The sequence below is a fragment of the Mustela lutreola genome, chromosome 10 (genome assembly GCF_030435805.1).
Source record: "Mustela lutreola isolate mMusLut2 chromosome 10, mMusLut2.pri, whole genome shotgun sequence".
In the NCBI taxonomy this organism is placed as follows: domain Eukaryota; kingdom Metazoa; phylum Chordata; class Mammalia; order Carnivora; family Mustelidae; genus Mustela; species Mustela lutreola.
Window position 1 is genome coordinate 54,960,600 of NC_081299.1, and position 18,811 is coordinate 54,979,410.

Sequence of the window (18,811 nt, forward strand, 5' to 3'; positions counted from 1 at the left end):
ATTAATTTAAGGTCTATACACTTAAACTTTTTTTTTTTGAGGGGAGGTGGGGAAGGCCAGAGGAAAGGAGGAGAGAGAATCTACACCAAATGCGGGGCTTGATCTCAGGATCCTGAGGTCATGACCTGATCCGAAATCCACTTAACTGATCCACCTAGGCGCCCCTACACTTAAATTTTCTAAAGAGAACAGAAGCAATCTGGATCCTGAAGTGGTTTCTCCTAGAACTGTAAGCGATCCAGAGAGTGGCATCAGGCTAACTTGAGCCACCATAAATTCCTGACCAAAAAGAAAATCAAGATCCAGTGAAAGAGCTTGCTTCCAAAAGGGACTTTTTAGTACTTGACTCCTCCTCTGTCAGTAGTTGTGCTTTAGCTGAGTGAACATAAGGACATGTTCTGGCTAGGAGCTCGTGCCAGGCATTCTGAGCATGGCTATTCCATTAGTCCCTTCTGCACACACAGTTGTGGTTGGTGCAAATTCATTTGGATGACAGGTTATTCCAAATAGCCTGAATTATGAACTGCTTTGCCGTGTGGCCTCTCTACTGTGTCTGTCACGGTTTGCATTTGTCTGCCGGTGTTTGGTAGACAGGAACGTGCACTTAAAAACACAGTACAAACACCTGAACTCTGCCCATCTAAAGTAAGGATGAAACTTACTTGGCCAGTATCACAGGGCTGTGTTGGGATTTGAGAATCTCATGTAAGAAAGAAAAAAAAAAATCACACAAATCTCGCTAGAGAGCCCTAGGTAAAGATCCAGTAGTAGTAGTAGCACATGTCTACAGTCCCTTATCTAAAATTCTTGTGGCCAGAATTTTTTAGATTTTAGAGAGGTACTATGTTTTAAAGAACATCCATAGTCAGGTCTAGAACCTATGGTAAAAAAAAAAAAAAACACTTTTGTCCACCATAAGATGTATTCATATTTACACACATTCCAGGTCAGATATTGCTACTAAATGAGTTTGACAAAAAACTCAAGAAAAAACCTTAGATTTCAGAATTACACACTTACAGTAGCCTTCAAATTTTGCTAGCACTCACTTGGCAGCTGAGTCCAATTTCCTCTACTTTGCTAGGGAACTGGCAAGGAGACCTGTAAATAGAAAGCCAGACATAAACCAGCAGGTGTGTTTTGATATGTACACAGCTCCAGCAGAACCCTGCAGACCCTGGGACTTCTAAAGCACCAACAAGTACCCTGTAAATGAAGCAACTGGTGAGAAGAGCCTGCCAAAGTCCAGATGGGACCTGGAGCCTCCCACACAGTCCCCTCATTTCACAGAAGGGGAAAACCTAAGACCCAAAATGGAAAAGGGATTTGTCTGACAACCTCAAACTCGGCTACTTAGGCAAAGTCCAATTCCTCTGTCCTTTTCCTCCATGGTACTTACTAGTTTATAATTCTGTATTCATGGCTAGAGCTGGGGCTTGACCCTTGAGCTCAACCCCTGAGCTTGAGCACTGGCCCATCAGTCCCTGTGACCATGAAAGTGAATTACTACCCACCCTTTAGCCAACCCATCATCGTGGCCAGGGAAGTGGCTGTCAAAAGGCAGCAGCTCTTTTGGGATTCATTTGGCTTCAGCAGTTGGGGAAGAGGCATTTCTTCAAAAGGAGCATGTGTTGATCACAGAGAAAGATTCGTTTAGGAGCGAAAACAAGTCTACTGCGAGTAATATCATATGCCATTAATTAATAATTCTTGTTACATGCACTGTGCTAAACACTCATTATAAACCAATCTTCACAACATTACAGATTTTTACGAATGGGGAAACTCAACTTCTTGGGAAGTTGAAAGACACACTTTCCAAAGGTCTGCATTTGTTCACCTAGTTACCTAAGTTTGATCTTTGTGTTCAGGGAAGGTGTGTGTGGCGTGGCAGAAAGCAGATGCTATTTGCAGACAACCTGTTCTGCCCTTTTTTCCAGTCAAGTCTGAAATCTGGAAAGGAGAAAGTCCCCCAAATTGGGAAAAACCTGGTCAGTAGGTTCTGAAGAATAGTTAGAATGTGAGTTCTTTCTCTAGCAAGACCTCAGAGGAATGGTTGCAGGGGGTGTAGGACATACTGGACTCCAGGCATTGAGAACTTCCGGTAGTAGCAAGCATCACTGTGCCAAAGTTTGGAATCTGCAATGCCACTTGCCTTCAAAGGATACCATGGAGATAGTAATTAAGTTAGTACTTAAAAGCATTGACCATCAAGGACTAAAGAAGATCCCTCTTCTATTTTCCAGGCACTGTGCAATTCCCTTCCCCTGATCCTTAGGGAAGGATCAGGATTGAATTACCTTCCAGGTGGTAAGATGGGGACTTAATCTAATTTAATTTAAAAGAATTGAGTAATTTGATGTCTCCTCCATACTCAAATATTACACTGCACTGCTTGTTCTAGAAGGTTCTACAGACTCAGAGCAAAAAGTAGGCCAGACAGGAAGGCAAACTTACATTCTGTTAAGAAAATACTTTTTCACAATGACCACTTGTTCAATAATGGAAATTTTCTGTGCCTGTTCCCTTACCTCTAAAATAAGGATAATAAAACTTAACTTTAAAGGAAGCTTTAAGGGATTAAAATGTATCCACATATGTAAGGTACTAAGAAAAAATTGCCTAGCTAGCAGGTAGCAAATGCTTAGTAAATTATTTTTACTGTGGCATAGCAAGTATTGTTTGCTATACTTCAAATAATACCTTTTTGGAAAACACTGGAAACCCAAGTTAAATACCTTTAAAATGTTCATCTTTGGTCTCCTGGAGTTCAGATAGTCAGTCTCCCTGAGTATCACAGACTTAGGCAAAAGGCAAATTCACCACAGCCTTAATTATAAACAAAAATTAGAAACTGATTGCATGATCACCGGTTAATTCTACCTCCCAAAATAACTCGATGTTTATTCTCTCTGCTTTCACAACTACACTTTAGGATCCATCATTTCTCAGCAATTTTCTGTAGCTGATGTATTGATCTAACAGTCCTCTGCCTTTCTTTTCCCCCTCCCCAACCTGACAGTCATCTGCACAGCATCTTCAGTGATCCTGTTAGTGTGCACATCTGACGTACAGCAGTTCCTTCGTTTAGGCACACCAACAGCCAGTAGGCCAAAGCTGCCTGGCAACTTTTTTCTTTTGTTCTAATTTGAATGCCTTTAAGCGCTGGGTACCACAGGTCCCACCACTAACTACTGTAAGTGTTGACTACATTCATTCAGATTCACACTTTTTTACCTGCCTGTAAGATACGAATTTGTCAACTCCTGATCTGCAATCCCAGCACTGCAGCTGGCATGATCTTTCTAAAATGAAGACGAGGCCATATTTCTGCTGTGCTATGTTTACAAAATATAGCCATCAATCGGATACTCTTTGTCTAGACGTGTTCATTCAGTAAATATTTATGGTGTACCCGCAGCGTGCATAGCGTTGTTGTGCCAGGGATACTGCAGTGAACAGAACAGACCAACATCTGTGCCTCCACAAAGCTTAAATTTCATCAAAAGGGACATGTGCCACAGAGATAAAACACAAGAGAGGAATAGGGGCAGCGATGGGGTGCAATTTCAGATAGGCTGGTCGGGGAAGGCCCGCAGACGTGAGGGCATCTGCTATAAAGACAAGGGGTTGCATCCCAGACAGAAGCAGATACAGTGGCTAGAATGCTAGAGGGCTGCCCCTTCCAGTATCTCCTCGGTTGAATACTAGCTGTCCTTCAGGAATCAGCTCAAATGTCATTTCTCCAAGGAACTTCTTTCTACCATTCTTGGGATAATAGTCTTTGTACACATTTTTATATCTCAGATAGTTTCATCATTCTGTCATTCATAGAAATTGTTCTCAAAAGAATACACTGGAAAAAATTATCTGAAGGATAAGCTCACATAATGAGGCATTCCTGATGACAATTCTCCTTTGGAATTCTAATATAGGGATGTTATCTGGGATTCTTTGGGAAGAAAAGATTTTAGAATTTAAGTCCATATTTAAACTTATCAGCTGAAGGAGGCTGCACAAATTCCTTAGCTCTGCCTAAACTACTATTTGTGCAATAGTAAAGTGTTGTAATTTGAAAAGACACTGTGAAGGTCTAACTCCATGAAAGAACACAGCAGACCCTCAGTAAATTGCTTTTCATGCAAACTGCTTTCCATCATCTGTTCCCCCAATGGCCACTGCTGCCACAAGAGGGCCCCATCAGTAAGGCTGGAAAGGCCTGTCTGCTTTACCTTTGCAGTTAACAAGCTACCCCAGCTCCTGTCCAAAGCGTTAAATCCATGGTGTATGAACTGTGAAGGAAGAATGGCATTCAAAAGGCATACAGGGATGATGAGTTTGGTACCACCAAGGCTATTACAGACAGACTTGGAAAGACAAGAATCTAGTGTGCTGGTGAAGACCAAAGGTGTTTCGAGCCCAGCTGACGGATTTGAATGTGGGTTTCACAACCACACTGGACAATTTACCTTACTCAGCTCCATCTGTTAAATACGGTTTTGCTGGGTCTCTGCTAGGGGCTGGCTGCCAGCCCCAGGAATTCAGTCTAGCTTGATGAATGGGTGAACAATTGCTGTGATGAGAGCTGTAGGGAAGTCCTGGGTGGGTATACCCAATAACTGCTCACCTGCCATGGACACATGAAGGTACCAGCTCTGTGCTCTGCTCCTCTCAGCAGTGCCTCTTGTCTGGTGCTCCCCAGTAATGTCAGGTTTGTGCGTGGAAGGCAAGGTGAGACGAGAATCCTCTGGCTGGATTTATCTGGAGCATTTATCTCACAAATTATAAAGTCAAATTCTACAAGGATTTTTAGAACTTGATTAAAACGTGCCTTAAAGGAAGTCTCTTCAGCAACGATGTCAGTAAAGCTACACACAAAAGAATGAAGTTGGACCCTTATACCATATACAAAAACTAAAAATGGATATAGGACTTCTATATAAGACATAAAATTACAAAACTCTTAGAAGAAAATATAGGGGGAAAACTTCGTGACAATGGGTTAGACCATTACCTCTTGGATATAACACCAACAAACACAAAAAAACATAAAACTGCACTACATCAAAATTTAAACCTGCATCAAAGGACACAAGGATGAAAATGCAACCTACAGAGTAGAAAAAAATACTCGCAGACAACGTATTTTATAAGGAGTTGAAACTCAGAACATATAAAGAATGACACATCAAGAAAAAAATCCAAGAATAAAATGGACTTGAATAGACATTTCTCCAGAGAAAGCATATAAATGGCCAACATGCATATGAAAAGATGCTCAGCGCCACTAATCATTAGGAAAATACAAGTCAAAACCACCATATGATCACCTCACACACACTAGGCTGGCTACTTTCATAAGTCTTAACAAGGATGTGACGAAATTGGGACTATTGTACACACTGGTTAAAATGTAAAATGCTGGGGGCACCTGGGTGGCTCAGTGGGTTAAGCCTCTGCCTTCGGCTCAGATCATGATCCTAGTGTCCTGGGATTGAGTCCTGAATCGGGCTCTCTGCTCGGCAGGGAGCCTGCTTCCTCCTCTCTCTCTCTCTCTCTGCCTGCCTCTCTGCCTACTTGTGACCTCTGTCAAATAAATAAAATCTTTAAAAAAAATTTTTTTTAATGTAAAATGCTGCAACCATAATATAAGACAGTATGGCAGTTCCTCAAAAAAATAAAAATAGAATGACCAAATGACCCAGCAATTTCAAAAGAATTGAGAGTACCTCTGCACACACCACTACAGATTTTGTGTTCTCCCCACCTAAAATTTGTGTGTTAAAACCCTGTTCCCCAATGTGATGGTTTTGGAGGTGGGCCTTTGGGAGATAATTAGGTCATTAGGGTAGAGCCCTCATAAGATTAGTGTCTTTATAGGAACAGGCAAGACAAAACTTCCTCTCTGCTCTCCCATCAGGTGAGGATAAGAGAAGACAGATATCCCACAAACCCGGAAGCAGGCTCTTACCAGACGCCAGATCTGCCAGCACCTTGATTTTGAACTTGCCAGCCTCTAGAACTGTGAGAATAAACATTTGTTGTCTAAGCCACCCATTCTATAGTAATTTGTTACAGCAAACTGATTAAGACACCCAATGTTTGCAGTATTATTTACAATGCCAAGGGTGGAAGCAGTCCAGTGTGTCCATCGAGAGATGGAATGGATAAATGTGCTATATACATACAATGGAATATTATTCAGCCTTAAAAGGAAAAAATTGTAACAGCATGCTACAACATGGCTGGACCTCAAGGACAATACGTTATGGGAAAGAAGCCAGGAGCAAAAAGACAACTACTGTATGATTTCACTTATATGAGGCTATCTAGAGTAGTCAAATTCATACACCGTAGAATCGTGGTTGCCAGGGCCTGGAAAGAAGGGGGACATGGGGAGCTGTTTAATGGGTATGAATTTCAATTTTCCAAGATGAAAAAGTTCTAGAGACTGGTTGTACAACAATGTGAATATACTTAATACTACTGAGCTGTACACTTAAAAATGATTAACATGGTAAATTTTATGCTTATAGATATTTTGCCAGTTTGTTTTTAAGCCTTAACATACTCCTAATTCTGTTGCGTTTGCCTGTACCAAAATGCCTCTCGAGTGTTGTTTTATTTTAGGGTTATTTCCTGGTCAAGCTACTTAGAGGCTTCGACACCTGATTAAGTAGATGAAATATTTTAGAAGTAGAAAGACTAGCATTTCTTTCCTTTGATTTTAGCACAAGTATGCCAGAGACACTGGGTATTTAATCCTATGTGCTACTGATAGAAAATACTTGTATGGTTATAAAGGAAAAATTCCTCCTGTGTCTTCTCTCAGTACTATACTATGTACCAAGCAAATCCGTAACACCGGCTGCATCAGCTACAACCCAGTCCTGACACTGTGTGGCGTTAGCATCAGGTCCTGTAGTTCCCACAAGACCACAGGCTCAGTCTCACATGACTATTACCGCACGCCCCCCACTCCTTCTAAGTAAATCCCAAGTCCAGGTGGTTAACCTGAGCATCTGGCCAACCAGCTATCAACCAGAGGTTCCCAGGACCTGCTTAGGTTTGAATACTGAGTTCAAGGAGCTCACAGGACTCAGGAGAACAGTTTATGTATTAAATTATCTTATAAAAGGATATATCTCAGGAAGAGCCAGATGGAAGAGATGCACTGGGCAAGATGGGAAGGGGCGCGGAGCCTTCCGGCCCTATCTGGGAGCACCACCCTCCCAACACCTCCACACGTTCAGCAGCCTGGAATCTGTCCAAATCTTGTAGTTCAGGGATTTTTATGGAACCTTCCTTATGTTGACATGATTGATTAAATCACTGGCCATCAGTGACTGATTTAACCTCCAGTTCCTCTCCCCTTCACCTAGGAGGGTGGGGGAGCAGCCTGGAAGTTGCCAACACAAATCACTGTGGTTGGTTCCCCCTACTACCAGCTCCTGCCCATCCTTTCAGATTCTCCACAGGTCATCTCATTAAAAATTCAGGTGCAGTTGGTTGAAAGAGACTCATTATGAATAACAAAAAACTCCCATTTCATCTTCATGGCTACGGAACTGTTTCAACTTTCAACAACTCAGAACAAAAATTTTAGCGCTATAGGAACATCTTTTGTTATAAAGCACAAGAGTTTTAGGAACTGCGTGCCAGGAACAGGGACGAAGGCCAGATACAAATTTCTCTCATAAATCACAGTTTCACGATGACAAACAGTATAACAAGGCTTCAGTCACCTGGATGCCATCCTCTTAGATGTGGGCAGATTTCTAGCTCCTTGCATGCTCTTAGAAAGGAATGTTAATACATGTGTTCAGGAAAAAGTATTTATTTGACACCTTTACAAAAATATTTAGGCACATAATTTTCATGTTTATGTCACCTGATTTACATATCTCAATCCTTAGTACCTTTTAAAACACTAAAATGGTCATTTCGTAAATAGGATCTGTAGTGAAAAATACTGTGATAAGCCAACATTTGTAGACAAAAATCAGTTGATCGGCATGAGAAAGAAATATTTATGAACAAAATAATCTCTAAAAACATTTTTGTGAGTTAATAAATCTAACCAGTAGATTTCTTTTTAAAAAGTAATTCAAAAAGAAAGTTTAAAAAAACCCACCAGTGAGTGTCTCTTCTTACCGTCACGAAGTGGCGCCCTCACGCAAGACCTAGCAGACCAGTTCAGAACACAGTCCTGGCGCCAGAGGCTCCCAAACCCCAACCACGGAGAGCTGCACCGACTCAGAGCGCAGAGCCACTGTGTTTCACTCGGAAAAGGGAAGAAGGAATGTCTGGCCTGTGGAGCCTGTAGAGGAGCTACACCTTAAGGAGACAAACTGGGAAAGCGTAACCAGCATCACCATTCTGAGGTGAAGACAGAAAATCATTTTTTCTTTTGAAATTCACCACCAAAAGAAAAGCAACTTTGTTCTTTTTTTAAAAAAAAAAAATAGGTGGAATGACCTGCATCACATAAGGGCCACAATTGTATCCAGTAGGTACTTTAAAAAAAAAAAAAAAGAACCTGTTATTTAAACACTCCAGAGGCAACAAAGTGCAGGATCAAGTTTTTCAAGACATATACCCACTGCCCAGGCCTCCAGCGTTTAAGGAGCAGAGATGAAGGACCTAGTTTGCCTACGGTCTCCCCATGATGTCATATGACATAATGACACTTGCTGGGCGCCTCATATGTATGAAGCATCGTGCTGAATAGTTTCACATCCGTTATCATTTATTGTGACTATTACTGTTTTCCCATCAATTACAGCCTTATTCAGAGGAGGAGCCGATACATTAAGTGTCCCCCTTTATTCACAGGGGATATGTTCCAAGATCCCTAGTGGATGCCTGAAGCCACAGAGAGTACTGAACCCTATACATGCTTTTTCCTAGATGTACATGATAAAGTTTAATTTATAAATTAGGCACAGTAAGGGATTAACAATAATAAAATAGAAAAATTATGCTGTCATAAAAGTTACATGAGCGTGGAGTCTCTCAAAGTGTCTTATTGAACTGTATTCCCCTCACCCCGCGATGACGTAAGATGATAAAATGTCCACGTGATGAGATGGAGCCGGGTGAATGACGCAGACATTGTGACATAGCATTAAGCTACTACTGACCTTCTGACCTTATGTCAGGAGGATCATCTGCTTCCAGACCTCGGTTGACCACAGATAACTGAAACCGAGGGAAGGGAAACGGAGAAGGGGGGACCTCTGGACTACATAGTTATGGGGAAGAAAGAATATGTGACATAGAGGGAGAGGAAGCCAGACTAGTCACAGATTCTAACCGCCGGACACTTCTCTCAGAACTAGAAGAGTAGCAGGTGTTGAAAAAGTCCTTTTAGATGAAGAAAACGCTTTGGCTCTATGGGTGGGTGGGACACCCGTAATCTGTGGTAACTGCCAACTGCTCTTTGTTACAAACAGCTGACTCCTTTTACCCTCTTCCTCTTAATATGCACCTGGCTAAAGAATTATACATTCTTTGAGAACAAGAACTGTCCTATTTACGGTGGTTTCCCCAGAGCTTGCCATAAGGCTCTGGCATAAAAAAGATGCTCAATAAATCTCTGTTCACCAATAAGACCACAATAACAAAAATAGGTCCAAAATACTAAAGCACTATTCCAAACCAGTCAAATATGAAACTCTGCTAGTATTTCCGTGAAAAACACATTTCAGTGTTACTGACCCGAACTTTCCATGGATTCTTGATACAATAGGACTACAGAAAACTTGCAGATACGTGTTTTTTTAAACCAACTTGCAAGTTGGAGCCTAGCAATGACTGACTTATAAAATCAACACCCATATGAAGCAATTACAAATCACCTGACACGCTGACAATGAACAGTCTGGTCAGCTAGGGTTCTCTGAATCAATCTGGCACAGACTAAAAAGCAGGATGGCCAAAGAGGACTTTGGTTTTCGTTAACTCAAGAAGAGGAGCCACTAGTCAGAATTTCGTTTTCAAAATTTGCACCACAGCTTATCTGTCTCCAAGGGCAAATGAAGGGTTTAACTATAAAGCTGCCTCTCTTTCCCCCAGGAGGTAGTTAGTAGTTCACAGAATCTTTGCCTTGTAAAATATCAACCTTGGGGCAAAATCCAGACATTCTGGGCGATGTCAGAGTACCAGGTAAACCTCTAGTTCATTAAAACCAAGCCTGCATATAATTGAAAAACTCCAAAAACAGTTGGCCAGTCTCTTCAGTCCTAACTTCCCCAGGCTGCTTTCCCTTATCTTGACATGTTGGTGGAAGTCGAAGGGGGGCATCTAGGAAGCAGAACCTGGACAAGGCAGAAGATGAAACTCTCTCTGCTGTTTCTGGGCAGTCAGCAAGTTCAGCATGGGCTGGGGGGGTGGGAGGGGATGCCAAGGTCATGTGCATTCAGTGAGGCTGTAATGAGACACTATTTTCTCAAACCTAGAGAGATGACAGATCTTCAAGAACCTGACCCCCAAGAAGCAGTTCGACCCCTCCTGGGGTACTAGCCTAACAGCTCTAGACACATCCAAAGGCCTTCCATGACAAGAAATTCTACAACACAAATTATCTCTAAAGTCAAAGTTCCCTCCATGTGCCTCAATAGAAGGAACAGAATCACTAAAATTAACTCTCACAATGCCTTTCCACCTTATCCAGGCAAAACCAGGCAGGGGCAGGCAACATTCACAGCCAGAGTTTATAGCAACTGAGGCCAGCCTGGAAATGAGACAGAAGCTCTGGTATCACTGTCCTCTCTCTGCAAAGCCTATCCTCTCTGAGTCCAAATTCAACCAAGCACTTGCCTCCTTTGAAGATCTCAAGCTAACCCAGCATCTTCATTTCCTCACTCTCAGAGGAAAAGGAAAGTTTATCAATGGCAGCATGGTATAACAGAAGAAACATGAATTTTTACTTCTTAACAAGTCACCTACTTCCTGGGAGTCTTGTCTTGTTTTGGTAAAACAGAGACCAGAAAAACCATCTTACAATAAGAAAATATCCTATGTACCCCCCCAACCCCCCGCAAATTTTCTCAGATCAGATAACCCTGAAAAAAGGGAGCCTTGGGAGCTTTTAGCTTGGAAGTTGGCCATGGGGCTAATTCTAGGGACCCAATACCACTGGTCTGGCTTTACTAAAGACAAATCCAAATACAGGAAACACATGGATATGAAAATGACCTCCATTTTTTAAAAATAAAAAGAAATCAAAACCTTCCAGGCCTCCTGTTAAGTAAGCCACCAAAATACTAATTGTTTGGATCAGTAGAGCCCTGTGGATTCCAAACCCAGTGAAAGAGAAGTTAGTGCAGACCAGTGCAAAAGTACCCAGCCTCTTCTGCACTGACTGCACAACCGGCCTGTGCAAACACTCAGACCCAAAGTCAGTGGATGTCTCTGAGCCGGCTCACAGAGCTGTGTGTGAGGGAAGCCCCTTCCCATCCACAGAGACAGCGCAGGCACCGCCTATTCACAGCTGCTCTCCCAAGATGCAGCAGAAGTCTTGTGAGAAGCTGCCACGCCCAAGGGGTAGGGGCTGTAGATGACAGTACCTGAGGAGACCAATATGCTCCTGCCGTGTAAACTCTAAGTGGGGACTGCCACACAGAGACTATGCCTGGACAACACAGAGACATCCCTGCCCTCAAACCAGCACACTCAGGAATGGAAGACCTAGCTGCAGCAATTCAAAGAGGAGTGAAAAGAATAGCAACCAAACCCAGAAGAAGGAAGCACAGCAAAGAGATGGGGGCCACCTTACGGGCCGGCCATTCTCCCTCAGAGAAGAAGGGCTGGGCTGCATGGTTTCCAAAATGCAGCTCTTCATATGACTCTTGATCTTGGGGTCAGGAGTTCAAGCTCCACATCGGGCACAGAGTTTACTTTAAAAAAAAAATTAGAATGAAACAACTGTTTAAATAAATAAAATGCAGCTCTTCACATGCATGTCATCTCCTGTCGTAGCTTCTGGTTTCACCATTGTGGGGCAGACAGGGGCGGGTGCTTCTAAGCACATTCACAGACTCGCAGTAGCTAAGAGCTGAAAGAGTTCCTGTGGCTTGTTCTGGGTCACAGCATCTCCTGAATGGATTGTAAAGTTAAGTCTCCTCTCTTAACCCTCAGTCACAATAACAGGAGTAAGATCATTCAGCTACCTCCAAAAACATCCCTGTACCCCCAGCACTTAACATAATGCCAGGTACATATTATATACCCGGTACCTTTGAGTTGAATCAATGAATCCTACAGATGAATAAATGAGAAAAGGGCCTACTTTCTCCATCCCTTCATTATCGCCATCCTACACAACAAAGAGGGAATATAGCATAACTTCAAGGAATGCACTGTGCCTGTCCCAGGAGTCCTCAGGGAAGCCAACGTGGAAACCCATACAACTTCAAAGCCCACATGATTTTTTTAGTGCCAAAGCTGTCATCTTAAGCAAATGCAGTGATACTACTACCCTTACGAAGGAAATGCAATTGTTAAGAAACAAAAGTCAAGAAGGAGAAATTGCAGATACTTGGCTGCATTTCCAGCAGAAGGCAGGCTAACCTGCCTCTCTGTGCCACAGCCATCCAACTGAGGCTCCAGCTGGGGCACTATGTAAATGCAGCTCTAAGGGACACCTGGATTTCAAACTACGGAACAATATTTTCAAAACACCGATGTTTCACTGTCGACATAAAAGAAATAAATTAAAAAGTCCGGTACATTTTCCAGTTTGATATAAATTATTTCCAACGGCATATTTAAAATAGAGTCAATTATAAGTTTCTCTCATAAAATTTTAAAAGGCAGCAATCAATCCTCAGATTGTACAAGTGCAAAGGAATGGTTATTTTCTCCATAATCAAGACACCTCAGTGTCTGTGTACGAATTGCCAGTGTTTTCAGTTGATCAAAAACTTGGGCCTACGTCATCGAAGCAATCCTCTGGTCATACTGCTCCTTTCCCCTTAATGTCCAGCTTGTTACTGGCCTCTGACTGTTTGCTCAGCTGCTCTTCAGAGAAAGTGATGTAGGAATACACCAGGCTCCCTGCAATGCTGCAAAACAGAAAACCACCATCAGGGAGGAAAGAAGGAAGGAATGGTGAAGGTATGGGGGACTAGCGTTGAGGGCTGGAGTTACCTTCATAAATCAACAGCATGTAAAATTAAAACATACAGTGTTTTCAGCTACCGAACAAGAGATGCTCCCTCACCATTGTATCACGCCCTGCTGCCGATGCTTTGAGGAAATAAGTGTTTCCACGTACCTGCTGGCAGGAGTGCCAATTTTATACCACCCTTCTGAAATACCATTTGTTGAAGTAAAAAAAAAAAAAAAAGACCTTAGGATTCTGCTTCTCCTTTGACTGAGCAATCTACTTCATGGAAGAATTGTATACCTCTCCATAGACTTACCAAGAAAGTGTCTGCCACAAAATTTATAATAGCAGAAAATTAGGTAAAGGATAAATGTCCCAAGAGAGAATTACATAAATGCATACAATAGAATATGATGTATTTCATAAAATAATATAAAACAAAAATAGGAATGACATCTTAAATGGAAAAATAATCTCACAAAACATGAAGTACTGTCTAATCCCATTATTTAAGTACACACATACACTAATAGGCATCAGAATGAAATCTAGAGACAACACAAGAACATTTATGGTTTTTACATCTAGATGGTGAGATCATAGGTGATTTTTTAATTTGTATTTTCAAAAATAATCATTCAAGACAAAGAAATGTAATTTTTAAGGATAAAAAACATCTCAATTAGTAAGTAAACATGCAGACCCTGGGAAATTCATAGAGCTAGTTTCTCTCTGACTAGAATCAAGTTCACAGTGCAGAACCTCTCATCTGAGCCCTCTGCCTCTGAGCTGCTTTCTGGTACCCCTCACTTATCCACCCCACTGACCACCCGGAGGGAAGGCATGCGTGAGGGACAGCGATTACACTTGCCAATTCTCTGTAGTGACCTCAAATCCACTTGGGATACACAGCCCCCTGCACCAGTCCCCAACGGAAAGTAAACTGGGGGAGCTCATAGAGACACTAGAGACTCCTCTGCTAAGCCTGACACCTTTGACTCTCTTGGATCTCCAGTTGGCATCTTGGCCCCACTTCTGCTTTCAGATGTTCCTGTCCAGGATTTGGCTCCCCACCTTTTGCATGACCACTTGACTCATGAACTTCTTTGAAATTGGTTCTATTCTCGGGGCACCTGCATGGCTCAGTCAGCTGAGTGTCTGCCGGGTCGTGATCCCAGGTTCTGGAGATGGGACGTCCCACCTGGGGCTCCCTACTCAGTGGGAAATGACAGAAGCTCAACATTCTTTGAGATTCACATGTACATCTACAGGACAAAGTCCCCTTTGCCTCCAACCCTGCCCTCCCCTCCCCACAAAGTAGGACTGCTCCTTTCTTCCTTTCATTCTTTCCTCTAGGGTCCTCCTTCCACAACAACCTCAAACATAACAACGGTTTCTTTATTTTTCCTGTCAAGACATTCTCTGATCTTTATATTAAGGTGATTTCACTTGGAGAGAAATAATAGAGCCGTGGAGGATTGAAGAAAACAAAGAATACCCTGGAAGTTCTTCTAAGCCTCATCCTTAAGATGACCCTGTACCCTACATCCCTAGCATACTTGGTATAATGAAAAAACATGGACTTTGTGGAGTTAGGTCTTGAATATACTACTAGCTCTGTGTCCCTTGTTAATTTCTCTGAGATTCTATTTCTGTATTAATAAGAATAATACTCTCTATAAATAAGATCATATACATAAAGAACCCAGGCCTTGATCCTGGCACATGGTAAAACAATCAGGAAATATATATTCCTTCCCCGCCCTTCCCTGTCAGCCCCGCTCTTCAGACTAGAGGGGATACACCATTAACAAAGGTAGGGTGGTATCATAGGGAGACTTGACCTGATTCAAGAGGAGGGTACACTGTTGCTACAAAGCTGTTTGAACAACCAGCGCAAAACCAAAACACAGAGACTCCTATTCTAAACTCTGGAGAAAGGGCACAGACTTTTCAAATCCTTACACATTCCAACATGAGGCAATAATAAAAGATTTTTCACCTCATCTTTATTCCTGACTTTATCATTATCAAATATGCACATTTTCAGAAATGGTCATTTCCAAATGGTCTGAAGAGAACTAGTATCCATCCACAAGGATCCTGTGAGCCGAGCAGTGGGGAATGAATGCTTTGGAAAGGAATCTAAATTGCTTCATAGCAGCTTTGGGCATGTGAGCAAACTTCAAGGAGGGGGAAGAGGAGGGTGGAGAAAAGAAAGGGAAAAGCCCAAGTTGGGGGTGGGGGGGTCTATGTGAATCTTTTTTTTTTTTTTTTTTTTTTTTTAAAGATTTTATTTATTTGACAGAGATCACAAGTAGGGAGAGAGGCAGGCAGAGAGAAAGGAGAAAGCAGGCTCCCTGCCGAGCAAAGAGCCCGATGCGGGGCTCGATCCCAGGACTCTGGGACCATGACTGGAGCTGAAGGCAGAGTCTTTAACCCACTGAGCCACCCAGGTGCCCCTATATGAATCTTTATGCATCAATACCAAATGGCTGGGAATTTGGATCTTCTACAGATTCAAACAAAAATCTTCTCCATCTATTGGTTCTGTAAATGTTCACATTAAAGATAATGACTTCTGATACTCTGGACTTGTTATTTATATATTTGACCATCCTATATACTCATTTTTTTTTAAAATCTCAAGCAATTTTCCCCGTGCCTAATACTCAGATCACGGTACTACCATCTCTGAATTCACTGAACCTGTGAGAGACACAGCCAGGAGCTGAACAGGAGAGAGAGACCAGGCTTCAGTTAGAATACTGCAAGACTGGGCCACTCCACCCGCTCTGACCTCATCTCATCTTCCCAGGCCAGGCAGACACAACCTACCTCTCCTAGATCCATAGCCACGGACCTATTTACCAGCCTCACTTAGATATCCGTTCTACAAACAGATGCTGAAATGCCTTCGATATGGCAACTCCATGGTCAGGGAGCAAAAGTCTAAGATGCAAGCTGTCTCCATCTCCTCTCATAGCTGACATGTCTGCTCATGTCTAGCCAGGCAGCTCTGCCTCTCAGACTGGACTCTGCCTTCTGTATTTCATATGTAAAACATGTCAATCTATACCAAAACCTGTGACCCAGGGCAGTGTGACTTTTACTGCTATTTCCTAACATACAGTAATTCTGCCGTGTAACATCAACTGTACCTCTGGCTACATCCTTCCTATAACCCCATCTTGACACCCCACACAGCAGCTGCTGGGAGCCTTCTTTCCTCTTTCTCACCAGCCAAAGAAAGCAGAGCTGTGTTACCTTTGTATATATAACCTTCCAAAGCTTTCCAATCTGAACAGAGAGAGGCACAGAGGTGAACAGGATTGACTGCTGACCTGGACATTCACAAAGCTCTATGATGGGGGACAAGTTACTTACCCTCTCAGAGCCTCAGTTCTGTGAAATGAACCCATTTGGGAAATGGCGATTAGAATACCACTCTTAGAGGACTGATTAAGGGCAAAGTAAATTATATAATTTATTTACATAACAAGAGGCTAAATAAAATTATGTGTTAATTTTAGAATTCAAATTCTAAACTAAATTATATAATGGACAATAGATCATTTCGAAAAGCTAATTAGCATACAGTAAACATCAGTCAAAGTCAAAGTTGAAATGCCAAGGCACACCAGGAGCTAATACTGCCAAAAAGCAAACAAAAGTAACAGGTTTTGCCAACTGGGGCTTTTCTTTATCTTCATTTTCTGTTCACCTAGAAAATCCAGGAGTCCTAGGTGTAATAAGGCCTCTTGTCTTTGGTCATCCAAAGAGGCCTTACTTGTACTGAGTGAACAAGCTTTGACCTCACCTCTATAACCTGCAGTTGAGCAGTAACTCGCACAGTGTCCAGCCGAGTATTCCTCATTCCCGGGTTAGGAGACACTCGAGGCACCTCACACTTGGGGGCAGGTCTACACCACCCTTGTGAGGTCCCTTACTCCAGCCATCCCGGAGTACCTGCTGCCCATCCCCAGTCTCTCATCCAACATCTGCACGGCTGGCTCCGTGCTTTTGCTCATGCAATACTCAATGACTGGAATAAGCCCCTTCTGTTTTCTGCCTCCTCAAATCCTACCTACTGCTCAAGGCTGCCCCGAAGGAGCCTTTCCTCTACGCAGCTTCCCAAGCACACTACCACAGCCTGATGACAGGTACCAGTCTGGACAGCTACTTTGTGACACTTGTGTGATGACAGCTATGGAAAGGTCTCAAGAGAATGTAGGGAAGTACCTCATCATTGCTGTTATTAAGGCCACACACATTCCTAATGTTATAAGTGTTTTATGATTCCTACATGCATCAAAGCCATTACTGTTAACAAGCTTCACTCCTTCCCTCCTCCTTGCACCTCATCTCAACTGTGGGCAAAGGAGTCCTGTTAAAACTAAATCAGATCATGTCACTCCTTTATACAAAACCTCCCATCTTCCCCTCTCTTAAAAGCAGCCCCCGATCTGTCACCCCACCCCATGACACGTATGGCCCCATCTCATCTCATCCGTGCTACTCCCACCAGACTGGCCTCACTTATGCCCGGAACTCACCAGGCTACACTCCCACTTCAGGCTCTTTTCACTTGCTCTTCCCTCCAGAAATCCATGTGGTTCATTCCCTCCATTTTATAGGTATTTACAAGTATCCCCGTCCCCTGCAATATTCTCTAATCCCCTTCCTTGCTTTATTTTTCTGCATTTATCATCACAGCTAACATCGATTACCAGCAAATATTTCACTCATTTATCTCCATTCATGTTTTGGTCTCCTCTACTAGAAGGAAAACTCCACGAAGGGCAAGGGTTTTGACAGCAGCTCTATCCCCAGGGCCTAAAACAAAGTTTAGCAGGTATCAACCACATATTTGTTTATGAATAAATGAATCTTCCCAGCTAAATTACAAATTCCCTGAACAGAATCAGTCTATGGCTTTGTATACACTAAGTCATCACTTTAACATAGGCACAGACTGGGTTCAAGAATTCTGATTCTTACTCTGCCTACCAAAGGAGACAGGAGAATAGAGACCAATCAGTGGTAAGCAGGAGGTAAGCAAAGAGGCTCTAGGAACTATTGAAAACAAAGGGCAGGCCATTTGATCCCTTACGCACATGGCCTCAAATGGCTAAGTCACCGGGCATATTTTTCTAGTCACTCAGGGTTAGAATCTCAGTTCTGCTTCTCACTGGGGCAGCTGTGTGCCCTTGGACAACTGACTTTACTGGAGTCTCCATTTCACTGTGCTGTGAACCAGAGACAACTAGACGAGACGGCGTGGAAAGACAGCATCACCACCTAGGTACTCGGCAAACACTGACTCCCTATCCGCTGCCTTCCCACAAAGGTATTTGCACCTTTCCACACCAGGGTAAGTGCTGGTCCGTGCACATACTTTATAAATAGAAGTACCTTAGTCACAGATGTCTGGCCAGGACGTGAACCATTCCATCTGCCTAAGAGTTTTAGGAATTTGCCCAGGAATAAATTTAGAAACAAATAAAAGGCTCCCAAATCCTGTTGTGATGTTGTTTGGAACTCACAGACCGTGAAAAGGGTATCATTTGCCTTATTAACTGATATGAATGAATCAGGCAAACGCTCTAAGATCAGAATTCTGGGGAGGCCCCAGACAGTTAGATAGGTTTGTTGTTGTTGTTTTAAAAACAGCACTACAGAAAAGTTACAGGAAAACAA

General features: G+C 42.6%; 1 protein-coding gene across 1 annotated transcript in view; it reads right to left on the bottom strand.

Annotated features, from left to right (window-relative positions):
* Positions 1 to 7,821: 7,821 nt before the first annotated feature.
* Positions 7,822 to 18,811, bottom strand: part of SLC35D1 (solute carrier family 35 member D1) — a 51,876-nt gene continuing 40,886 nt past the window's right edge. The window contains exon 12 of the mRNA XM_059135829.1: positions 7,822 to 13,067. Coding sequence (XP_058991812.1) covers positions 12,959 to 13,067 — 109 coding nt within the window. The 3' untranslated portion in view covers positions 7,822 to 12,958. The remainder of the gene's footprint in view (positions 13,068 to 18,811) is intronic.